This window comes from Diabrotica virgifera, chromosome 2, assembly GCF_917563875.1.
Source record: "Diabrotica virgifera virgifera chromosome 2, PGI_DIABVI_V3a".
Classification (NCBI taxonomy): domain Eukaryota; kingdom Metazoa; phylum Arthropoda; class Insecta; order Coleoptera; family Chrysomelidae; genus Diabrotica; species Diabrotica virgifera.
In genome coordinates, this window is record NC_065444.1 from 280,646,701 (window position 1) to 280,659,517 (window position 12,817).

The 12,817-nt window shown below is 32.9% G+C and overlaps 1 protein-coding gene across 1 annotated transcript in view; it reads right to left on the bottom strand.

Moving 5' to 3' along the window:
* The window catches only part of LOC126879891 (bromodomain adjacent to zinc finger domain protein 2B), an 82,272-nt gene that overhangs the window by 25,663 nt on the left and 43,792 nt on the right, over positions 1 to 12,817 (bottom strand). The window contains exons 15-17 of the mRNA XM_050643233.1: positions 11,318 to 12,216; positions 5,299 to 5,470; positions 79 to 768 (exon numbers count right to left, since the gene is read on the bottom strand). Of these exons, the coding sequence (XP_050499190.1) occupies positions 79 to 768; positions 5,299 to 5,470; positions 11,318 to 12,216 (1,761 nt within the window). The remainder of the gene's footprint in view (positions 1 to 78; positions 769 to 5,298; positions 5,471 to 11,317; positions 12,217 to 12,817) is intronic.

The following is a 12,817-nucleotide window of genomic DNA, read 5'->3' on the forward strand; positions in this document are numbered from 1 at the left end:
AACATAAAAAAGTAAAGTCTAAAATATCTGATTTCGATTACACAAAAAAATTAAAATGTTTCAAATTACAACTCTTACCTTTACTTCAGCTTTTACTTCCATTTTTAAATCCTCCTCAGTCTTATTCTCACGTTCTACACATTGGCCTAGCCTCTCGAAGAGACTGAAAGGCTTATTACTAAAATTGTCGTACTCCTCTGTAGTATTATTAAATCCTTCATTACTTTCAGTTGTTTCTATATCACTATTTGTATGTTTCTCGGCCATATCTCCAATTTCCTCTTTTATCCTCTGAGTATCTTTTACATTGGGTTCGGATTTGATATTAACATCTCCGTTTTCAAAGATTCTATTTGGTTTTCTATCATATTCTTCGCCGTATTTTGCTAATCTAGAATCGTTGTCATCCTCGCTTCCTGCCATGATTCTATTAATCTCTTCGTCTATACCCATATCATCCTCCTCTTCCTTTTGACTCAAATTATCGAAATCGCTTAACCCTTGAACGCCATCACTGCCAAGTTCAGAATTATCTGGGCACATTTGTTCTCTTGCTTTATCTGGATCCGCGCTTTCTACTGCTTCCACGAATATCCCACCTGCTTTGGGCAGCGACCAGTATCTTCGATAGTACCTATCTTGTCCGTAGCAGATAGCTCGCAACTGTAAGCTAGCTGCCTTTATAGTACTTAAGTGAATTTCAGATGTTTTTATGAATTTTTCCAGTTTCTTTCCCAGTTCTTCAGGAGATAGTTTGTTATCTTCCTCCTAAAAATTTATTATATATTAAACGTTATTGAATTCAAAAATAGATATCCGAAAAGAAATTAAACATAGAATATACAAAACAGTTATCAGACCAATAATGACATACGCGGCAGAAACATGACCAGAGATGAAAACCCTTCGAAAATCGATGGTAAGACACTGTGGCACAGAGCTAAAAGTACAGATATACGACGGGGATATGGATATAAGGTGGAAAACAGTAATAACTGGAATGATGAAAGGGCTGCCAATGCGAGTCCATTATACTATTGGATATAGAAATTTACTCAATACTTGCAATCTTAAAGTTTGTATTTATTAAATAGTTGTTACACAATCATGGAGCAACCGGTTTCGAGGCTTACAATTTCTGGCTCATCTTCAGGTCCAGTACATAAAGTCTTCACAATTACAAACTACAAGCTAAAAATCACAAAAAGACAAAAATGTACATACCCTAAGTATCAAAAGTAACGCACCACCTTAAAAATGGGACATTTTTGATGTCTGCTATTTCCTAAACCTGTTGTCCGATTTTTGTGATTTTTTTAATATGTTATAGCTTTGTTCTTCAAGAATATCGATGTAATAATATTGTTGCTAAACAGATAAGTGTCATTGTATACCGGGTGTAACAATGATAGTGTGTTTTTTCCTGTGTTGTAAATAGTATCCATTAATTTTATATCCTATCCCAAGAAAAATATGTATTTTTCTAATATATTTGGTGAGTTTATATATCAGTAAAATTTCTTAAGCCGCTCCTGTTGGAAATATTTCAAATATTTCACAACATTGTAAAACTTAGTAAAATTCCTGTTTATGTTGTAAGCATTTATTAACTACGTAGATAGTTCTTAGAAGGATTCGTTGAAAAGTCCCGAGTATATTTCCCTTTCTTTGAGCGCGAAATATTCCCTGTTATTATTGGTCAGAATTTTGAAAGATCGTTGAGTTCTCTCCGCCGATTGGTCAATTGTCTTCAGCCGAAAGAATGATCGGTTTGACGCGCTAGAGTGTGAGAGAAGAGACAAAGTAAAAATAGTTAGTTCTAAAAGTATGTTTGAAGGTTGAACATATTTTTCCGGTAGAACTCAACAGACTCGCAGAGAATCGGACTTTCCGGCTTGGGAATGGTTTTTTTTGTTATGGTTAACGAAGTGAAGGGCTTGCAATTTGTCCTATAAATATTAAGGAATATTGGTGCAAAGTTTCACAGCATTACGTTAGATATATTCATGTGAAACAGTATTATTGTGATGCAGTTTGGTTTGCCGGTAGAAAAGTGCGTGGTTCCTGTCTTTTCCTGTTTTTATGATGATGTTATGGATTTGTTCCTGTTCCTGTAAGAATTCCTGTATTGAAGTACCCCGATGATATGTTATTTGGTATCAACTGTTTCCTGTTTGGTTAAAATTGAATGTCTTCCCTCCCCGCCCTTCTTGAATGGAAAATTTTGGTTATGTGCGAAGTGACGATTGGATTTTGTTTTAAAAATAAAGGTATGAAAGAATGTTTATTTTAATTAAATTCCAAGTGGATATAAATTTGGTAAAGGTTTTAAATATTTAAATAGTTTGTTTTCAACATGGTAACTAATGGAAAGTTTTATGTAACGTAAATAAAATGGCAGTGACTTTTGACAGTCATAAGTCAAATTTTTGTTTAGAGATACACTGCTAAAAATAAGGTTAAGAATTGTAAAATCATATATTTCTTTTTATTATTCATTTCTTGTTTGAGAATATGTTTATTCTCAAAGTAAAAATAATAAGGTCTAAAGGTTTGAATAAACATTGTAAAATGTACCTATTTTTATTTCTGTAACCTTTTTTTTTGGAGAATTATTAACCAGATGTCTAATACAAACGAAATAAGTTTTAGAGTAAAGAAAAAGAAATGGCATAGAAGCCATAGGATAGTAAATAATAGCCCAGTTTGACCCAACGAGGAATCTAAGATGAATGTCCCCCAATTGGTTCCCATAAGTACGGAATATGTCCAGTAAGTACTCGATATGTGAATTTGAGGATTTTTCAAACGGCGTCCAAATTTCTTTAAATAGTAGGAAAGTCCTCAAGTCTGTGTAAGTATCCTTTGCTTATTTGGATAAGGTAGTTGTTAGTCTTCTTTAAACCCTCTTACCCCCCCTAACGATTCCACGACCTGCCACCGCACAAAAAAAATGAGCTGCCGTATGCATGAAGCTTTATGTGTCTGTTCCTTCTACTAGCCCCATTTCGACCCAAAGTATCTATATAGTTAATCTTATCCTTGATCCCATTAGAGCAGACATGTAAAAACGCTTCAATATAAAATATTGAAATTAAAACTAAATTGTAGCCTTAGGCTTTCTTAACATTCTGCTTTTTGATTCATTCGCTTATGTTGGATAATAAAAAAATTAGATACTTTCACAACTAGCAACGTTCTTCATCAATACAGGGTATTTCTAAATAAGTGCGACAAGCTTTAAGGGATAATTCTGCATGAAAAAATAATGACTGTTTGCTTTATAAACATATGTCCACAAATGCTTCGTTTCCGAGATAATGAATGTTGAATTTTTTCTTACAAACTGACGATTTATTTATTGCTCTAAAACCGGTTGAGATATGCAAATAAAATTTGGTAGGTTTTAAGAGGCAGTCATTTTTTACGCATCATATTACCTGTATGCACGCCAATGGCGAATATACAATTCTTAATTGTATGTCAAAAAATGCGTAATAACTATCTCTTAAAACCTACCTACCAAATTTCATTTGCATATCTCAGCCGGGTTTAGAGCAATAAATAAATTGTCAGTTTGTAAGAAAAATTTGAACATCCCCTATATCGGAAACGAAGCATTTGCGGACATATGTTTATAAAGCAAACTGTCATTAATTTTTCATGCAGAATTACCCCTTAAAGTTCTGTATTGATGAAAAACATGGCTAGTTGTTAAAGTATCTAACTTTTTTATTATCCAAGATAAGCGAATGAATCAAAAAGCAAATTGTTAAGAAATCCTAAGGCTACAGTCGAGTTTTAATTTCAATATTTTATATACGCTAGAATATTCCACACTCCCAATGGCAAAATGTCTGAGTATACACTCTATAGACTACTAAGTTCAGTACTCTGCAGTTGTTTTGCTTTATTGTATGTATTTTTATTTAAATCAAGACATACTTGTTTTTATATACCGGGTGGTGAATCGTAAAACGGGACATAGGAAACTCAATGTAAAATTCTAAACTATTGAATTCCTGTTTCCCTAATTATTTTACATCAAAAGTGATGAGAGAATATTTGTAGAGAATTGAAATCTGTATTAAAATCAAAAGTTAAAATTGTTCTACGATTTAAACGCATTCCAAAACTTTGAAAAATATGATACATTTGCCAGAGAAGGTATGTGTGTAAAAGTTAGGCCACACGTTACTATTTTTAACTGACAGTGCTTACACCATTGACTGAATAAAAAATCTTTATTATTAATACTTTCTCCGCAACTGAGCCGAACTGATAAAATAAAAATATTGACAGTTCAAAAATGTGAAAATAATTCTTCATTGTGACACATTATTGCACTGTGTGTGGCCTAATTTTGGGCTGAAAAACTAAAAAGTGTATTACATTTTTACAAAATTTTGGAATATGTTTAATTCATAGAACAATTTTAACAGTTGTTTTCAATACAGATTTCAATCCTCTACAAATAGTTTCTAATGTCTTTTGATGTAAAATAATTAGGGAAGCAGGAATTCAACAGTTTATAATTTTACATTGAGTTTCCTATGGGCCGTTTTCCAATTCACCACACGGTATATGTACATTTTTGTCTTTTTGTGGATTTTAGCTTGTAGTTTGTAATTGTGAAGACTTTATGTACTGGGCCTGAAGATGAGGCAGAAATTGTAAGCCTCGAAACCGGTAGCCCTATAATTGTGTAACAACTATTTAAAAAATACAAACTTTAAGATTGCGAGTACTGACTCAATTTCTATATCCAATAGAGTAACAACTGGGTAAGAAACAGAAGAGTAGAACGGAACGATCACATTAGACGAATGACAACAAATAATAGAGTAGTAAGGACGGCGAGAGACGGTTCCCCAATAGGAAGACGATCAGTGGGAAGACCACGAAAACGATGGAAGGACAACTTACTGGAGGTACATTGAAAAACGACACAGAGTCACGTCTAGACAAAAACCAATAAGAAAGAAGTAAGTAGAGCTAGGGCTATCAAGAAGGATATGTATGGGATGAGCTAGCTCTACATTGATAACTGCGTGAAGTTTTTAAAGTAAACTTCCCAGATGTCTAAAGAGAAAAGTGTTTGCGCAATGCGTTTTGTCGATGGTGCGAAGCAATAATTAAAGATAATTGATAGATAAAAAGGTTATTCAAAAGGTTTATTATCAAAAGGTAAAGAGAGACTCTAAGACCAAAACAATATTGTATTATTCAAACTTACTATTAAAAAAATATTATTTCAATTTCTTTTCTTTTCTTTGTATTATTATTGTTAATATTTACCTCCTCTGGTTGAGTACCCACGCTTTCGTTTTCACTTAACTCGTTATCTTCTTCATCTAGCAGATCGTCTTTATTTAAGGAAGGAGAATCTGCTAATGGATCTTCATCAAATCTCAGATGAGACTTTTCTATGCTTTCTGTTCTAATTTTCTTATTATGGAGTAGAGTTAACCTAAAATGATGTTAAACGATTCAAATTAATTTCAAATAATTCCTTTAAATCGAAAAAATAGGCATTGAAAATTATGGAGAGAAATTTTTTCATGTTTTATATGTTACGTTCACAGAAAACAAAATCTTTATAAATAAAAAAGACTAAAACTCAATTCAAATCTATAACCATTAAACAACTGGACGAGAAAATGCACAGGAATGGGAATAGAACTTAAGAACAATTCTTTTCATCGCATGCGGTCAAGTGATTACGGCAAACGATGAAGAAGACATTAAGGGGCTATCCTAGTGTAAAAGTACTGTACCAATTGTTTTGAAAATTGACATGAGCATTTATTGGATAAAGAAGTACACGTAAAACAATTTTCATAAAAAAATATTGCAAATTAAATGATTTATGCGCCATCTACTGGCACCGTGAAAATAAAAACATAGCTCCACTGCTGCAGTGATTGGGACTAATAGAGATCCTGAAACAAAAGATTTCAAAGTTATTATTGAAATATAAGTTATTTTCCATACCATCAACTAGGCGTTTTTTGATCGGATAAAAAATGTCAATTTGGCGGTTTTTGAAACTGAAAATGTTTTAGCTAATTTTAAAAGAAATTTTCAACATTTCGTCATTTTTACAAATTTTAATATTTTTCAAAAATCCTAGTTGATGGTATAGGAAATAACTTATACTTCAATAATCACTTTGAAACTTCATGTTTCAGGATCTCTGTTAGTCCCAATCACTGCAGCAGTGGGGCCATGTTTTTATTTTCACGGTGTTAGTAGATGGCGCATAAATCGTTTAATTTTCGATATTTTTTTATGAAGATTGTTTTACGTATACTTCTTTTTATAATCAATGTTCGTGCAAATTTTCAAAACAATTGGTATAGTACATTTTATTTTAGAAATTCCCAAAAAAAGTATATGAATTTCGTATTTTTACACTAGGATAGCCCCTTAATTATATGATTTGAAAGTTAACCGAAAAATAAGAAAATTGGGGATTCACAATCAACGCAAACAAAACGTCTCTTAGAATAAAGAACGAAGAAAAAGGTCCACAACTCTCGATTAGTGATATAAAAAAATGTAAAGATTTTAAATACCTAGGAACAGTGGTAGCGAAGGAAGGAACATCCAAACGGGACAGTCAGCAGAAAATACAACATGATCGAAATATGGTACAAACACTAAACTCTTTGATTTGGGACCTGATTCTAATTCAAATTTCGACTCAAAACAAGTCGCAATCAATATGGCGACGATGAAATGCGGCTGTGCGAGCCTTGTGGATTTTAGTTGAACTAACGAAATGATGTCATTAAATAGCGACTTATCGAAATTAATTGCGACTCCAAAAAAGTGGTTGATATTATAATTTCGAGTCGAAATTATTGTGACACGGACATGAATCAGACATGAATGAATATGAATGGCCGAAAGCGAGGTTAGGTTTAGTTTAGATGTGTTTTGTTTGTTTCTTGCAAGGTAAACTAAGGCAAAAGATATTAATATGGCTGGGTTTTATGGAAATTTGCTGGTTTTGCAGGAATTAGATATAATAGTATTAAATTAGAAATATAATAATTGAGAATTTCCACAACTTGAATTATCAACACAATGAAAGATGTAAGGTAATAATCTGGGAAAATTAGTATAAAACAAGGAAAATCATGTACCAGCTATTTTATTGCTGGAATCAAATCTTAAGATTTCATATATTAGTAATATAGCCATGCAAAGTCATCAGAAAGTATGCTATTTGGTTTATAAACAAATTAGCGCTCCGAAATCTTTTTTCAATTATTGCTCTGTAACTCAGAAGATTTTAACGTTAAACCAAAAACATTCACATAAAAACTCACTGTAATTTAATTCTGCACATTTTCGATTTCCTTCGACGGATATTTTCCTCGAAAAATTCGGGTTTTCCAAACAAAATCTTTAATTTTCAACTAAAATTTTAGGGAAGTAATTATTTATCAATAATTAAATAACTTGGTGACATAAATCTATTTTGTTATGAGTGTCTTGAAGATATGAAAATTTGTATGTACAAAGAGGACCGGAATAAAAAGGTAATGGTTTAAAGATTGAGATCCTGTTGTTTATAACTCTGTCGCAAATGCTGGTCAAATTTGACCGGTTATACCTGGAACCACTCCTCGCAATTCATTTTTTTTTCTTCGAAAATGGCACAGAAGACGTGTCCTTTTCAACAGCGTTAATTTAATTTAATCTTATATTTTCTGAGGGGTTCTATTTGTTTATAAGCCAAAAAATTCTTTCTTTATAACATTCCTGAGACCGTTCAAATAGTCCAATTTCAATTCTGTAAAGTACGTTGAATAGGTATAGTGCTTTTTTATACGAAAATCATAGTTATTTTGGTGTATCATAATCTTTCTGGTTATTATTTCGACCGAAATTTTTTAATTATCATTTTAATTATTGCCAAACTATATGTTAGATTGTAGCCGGCCTCCTGATATATATAATCTACTATAAAAAATCTTTCATGTCATCAATTTATTTAAATATTGATAAATAATTGCTTCCCTAAAATTTTAATTGAGAATTGCAGATTTTTTTGGGAAAACTCAGATTTTCCGAGTAAAATTTTTGTTGAAGGAAATCGAAAAAAAAACTTTGTGCAGAACTAATTACGGTGAATTTTTATTTGAGTCTTTTTGGTTTAACGGAAAAATCTTAGGAGTTACAGAGCACTAATTAAAAAAAAAAGAAGATTTAGGAGTACTAATTTGTTTATAAATAAAACAACACACTTTCTGTGGACTTGTCACACCCCAAATTACTAATATATGCAATCTAAAGATTCGATTTTAGCAATAAAATAGCTGGTAATTAAGTTTTCCCAAAAATGGCATTTTTTCGATAATTTTCCCAGACTATCAACAAATGTTGCGGTGGTTGCGTAGCCAATAAATCCAATAAACCGGAGCGCCAACCCAAATTTTGAGCAATGTCAAAATGATAACGTTAATATCCCCAGTTGGAACTAATATCGAAATGAATAAGAATAGCTATAAATTGCGACCATCATGGCCGAGTCGAAATTAAATTGCGACCTCGAAATGAATTAGAATCAGGCCCCTGGTCTCTTAAACAAATATGACAATCTACATGTCGGTTGTAGAACAAATTATGACGCATGGATCTGAATGTTGGAAAATGACAATGAAAGAGAAGAAAATACTGGTATTAGACTAGCTAAGAAGTTCGTGTTGGATATCCAGACTTGATCACATCCCAAATGAAGAAATAAGGACGTAGGATATGTTCCATGGAATAAAAAGAGATGAAAATCAGCATTACAATGAAAAGAATAACGAGAGATAGAGAGAAAGAATAATAGAGAGATGAATAATGAGAGATAGAGCCATAAATGAGAAGGAATGTACCGAAAAAAGGTGGAGATCAAAATTCGGGAGAACTCCCCCTTAGAACTGTAGAACCCCCTTAGAAAGATAAATAAGAAACAAATAATACTTTTCGATATTTACACAAAAATGAGAATTGTTATCAGATTCTGCAGTTAAAGAAAGAAATAATAGGCGAAGCAAAAAAAGCACTAAAATCGGCCTTAACTCCGAAAAAAAAAAACGACAAGACGGATCTTAATAATTATTTTTTGCATTCGATTCGTGAATGCGCTAGGAAACTTTGTGACCCCGAGCCATGATATAATATGGAAAAAATGCATTCTTAAAGTGCATCTCAAACAGACAATAAAAAAAAAGAATGTGTGTGTACTTTGTACGCACGTAAGAAGTTATTCTTCTATTATATAATTTCAACGAAGTAAATATACTTAACAGGTTATTTGTATTTTATTTAAATATTAAACTAACTTTCTTATCTACTACTTTCAAAAATTTTTTATTAAAACAACCAAAAATTAAAAAAATATATGAATCGTCCAGGATTGGAACCCGCAACCTTCCAATCATTGGCCCAACGCTCTACCAACTACGCCACCGAGCTTCTTTAAGTGACACGTAAGTTTCGGATATAATTACACAACACGGTGACAAATAGACATATAAAAATGTTATACATACCTACATACATAATATTTTATTATCTTACTACAGAGAAAGACAAATCCAAAAATTATAATAATACATTTACTAAAAACACTAATATATTCTTTTAATGACTTATTTACGCTGATACATATATAATTCGAAAGATTAGCAACGAACTATTACTGTCTGTGTGCGCATGCGCGCAGATTTATGAAATTTTACTCTTAATCGCGCCTAAGCAGAATAACTTCAAAAATTCAGAACTCGTCAATTATCCCCGGAAATGGGTTCAATTTTCTTACTCGTGGGTTTTTGGAGTTGCTGAAAATGAATATGACGTCGAAAATGATCTCCGGGTACCTGGTGCCCAGGGTACCGACTGTTTACTTTGTCTTGTGGACTTTTCAGGCAACAATTTATTAAAACATTAGTCAAAAATTATTACTCGGGAGTTTTTGTGTCGCTGACGACGACGATGACATCAGAAGTGATCTACGCAGTATCTGGTATCTAGGGTACCTACTGTTTACCTCGTTTTCTGGAGTTTTCGGCAAATTCAATAAAAAATTAGTCAAAATTCATTACTCGGGGGTTTTTGGGGTCTCTGACGACGAATATGACATCGGAAATGATCTCTGGAGTACCTGGTGCCCAGGGCACTTACCCTGGTACTTACCTTAAGTAATTATTTTAGACTAATTTTTTAATAAATTTTTGCCGAAAACTCCACTAGACGAGGTAAACAGTAGGTACCCTGTGCACCAGGTACTCCGGAAATTACTTCCGATGTCATATTCGTCGTTAGCGACCCCAAAACCCCCCGAATAATGATTTTTGAATAATTTTTTAATAAATTTTTGCCGAAAACTCCACAAGACGAGGTAAACAGTAGGTACCCTGGGCACAGGTACTCCGGAGATCACTTTCGACGTCATATTCGTTTTCAGCGACCCCAAAAATCCCCCAGTAACAAAATTGAACTCATTTCCGCCGATAATTGACGAGTTCTGAATTTTTTATTGTCTGTTTGAGATGCACTTTAAGAATGCATTTTTTGTATGCAGTTTTTCAATATTATATCATGGCTCCGGTTCACAAAGTTTCCTGGCGCATTCACGAATCGAATGCAAAAAAGCATTATTAAGATCCGTCTTGTCGTTTTTTTTTTCGGAGGTTCAGTGCTTTATTGCTTGGACTATAAGGCTTTTGTGGTGTTTTTGTTTCATGATAAAACCGGTATTTTAGACAAGATCATTTTTGTAAAAGAATTATTTTTATAAAGGTTTTAGATTTGGTTTTATACAGGGGGTCCAACAGCAATGTGTACTTTAAGCATCTATTATTAAAGTACACTTCTAATATAGAATCTATAGAATATAAAATATATCTATTGTTTGTTTTTTAACCAAGAGGAGTGATTCAAATTTACCGCGCCGTAATGCTTGTTTCTAATTGGTCCAACCGCAGGCAAGTTTACTCCACTGTTATTAAATTTTGACACTAATGACATTTATGAAATTTTGGCACTTCTGTCATTTTGTAGGTTAATTAAGTATATCGGTGAGTTTTTGTGTTTTCTGCATTATTCCTTTAATTTTTAGACTTTTAGTCTACTTTTATATAAAAACAGTTGATGTATGGATTATCATCGAAAGCTTATATGATCAACGAAATAAGAAGATGAATTTGGTGAATTTTCTAGTAACTTTCTTGGGCGTGAATCTGTCTTTTTAGTTTACTCCTTTTGGTTTAAAAATCAACTATAGTATAAAAAACAAACTCTATTGAATACTCACTTCCTAATTTTCATGTCGAGCAACCACTTCTCTTTTTTCTGTTGTATCACAGTTTCCAAAGAATTTTCGATCTGTCTGATAACGGCCTTATTCTGAAGCAATTCATTACAAATATACGCCAGAATTTCAGCCTTAGTCGTAGGACAAAGACTCATAAACGGCCGGGTTTTCAACAAATCTGATAATTTGTATGTCTGATTGCTGTGTAATTGTTCATAATATTGCGCATTCTTTCCAGTCTGAGTTACAACCATCTCGTCCTCAAGTTGATGATGATCTGCAATTCTCTTTTCACGTTCTCTTTCGAAATGAATTCCAGTTAAAGCCTTAATCTCCCCAGTTGCATTGGCGTACAAATATATCCTTAAAATTTCGGATATATTCGAAGGAGTTATATCAGCTTGCCTCAAACTTTGACCTAGACTTGTTGTGTATCTTGCTGGATTAGGTATTCCTGGATCTTCGATAGCACAAACTAGCAGATGAGTCATTATTGAAAATAGCTCGTCTTCGTATTCGGTCGACATTTTGCTAGGTAGTAAAGCATTCTGAAGGGAATTTAAAGTTGGTAAAGATTCCATGTCGAAACCAAGAGTTTCCCCGAAATTGTGCAGAAATTCGAATACCATAAGAAGATCGCCGAATGCTTTTGCTGACAATTTCAGTCCAGGTATTCGCTGGTATTCTGGTAAAAACGTCTGATCAATTTCCAAATCTTCACACGGTTTTCTAATTTCAGTCAGGATCTCCAATTCTTGTTTCCTTTGCTCAAGTTTCTTCTCCTTGTTTGCTTGCTTTTCTGCGAGAAGTTGTTGCTTTTTGCGTTCTCTTGCTTCCAGTTTACGTCTGTTTTCCAATGTTTTGATGAGAATCATGTGCTGGCGTTTTCTCTCTCGTTCCTAAAATAATTATAAGATTGTATTAGTTTTTTAAATTTCAAATATTGCTTAAATACACTGCGGTGCAAAAAAATCGATCTACTAAAAATTTGGTCATTTTTGATGTTTCGAATTTCCTAAACCTGTTGTCCGATTTAAGCGATTTTTTACCACGTTATAGCCTTATTCATTGATAATGTAGCTGCAATAATATTGTTGCTAGACCGTCAAACTGTCATTGTATACCGGTTGTACGAATCAAACTGTTCTTTTTTCTCAAAGTTAGCATAACCCTGTGGATTATTCTATAATTTATAAAATACTGAAATTAAAACCCAACTATAGCCTCAGGGTTTCTTAACATTTTGTCTTTCGATTCATTCGCTTATGTTGGATAATAAAAAAGTTAGGTACTTTAACAAATGGCCATGTTCGTCATCAGTACAGGGTGTTTTCTAAATAAGTGCGACCAGCTTTAAGGGGTAATTTTACATGAGAACATAATGACAATTTGCTTTATAATCATATATCCGCAAACGCTTCGTTTCCGAGATACGAGATGTTCAATTTTTTTTTTACAAACTGACGATTTATTTATTGCTTTAAAACCAGTTAAGATATG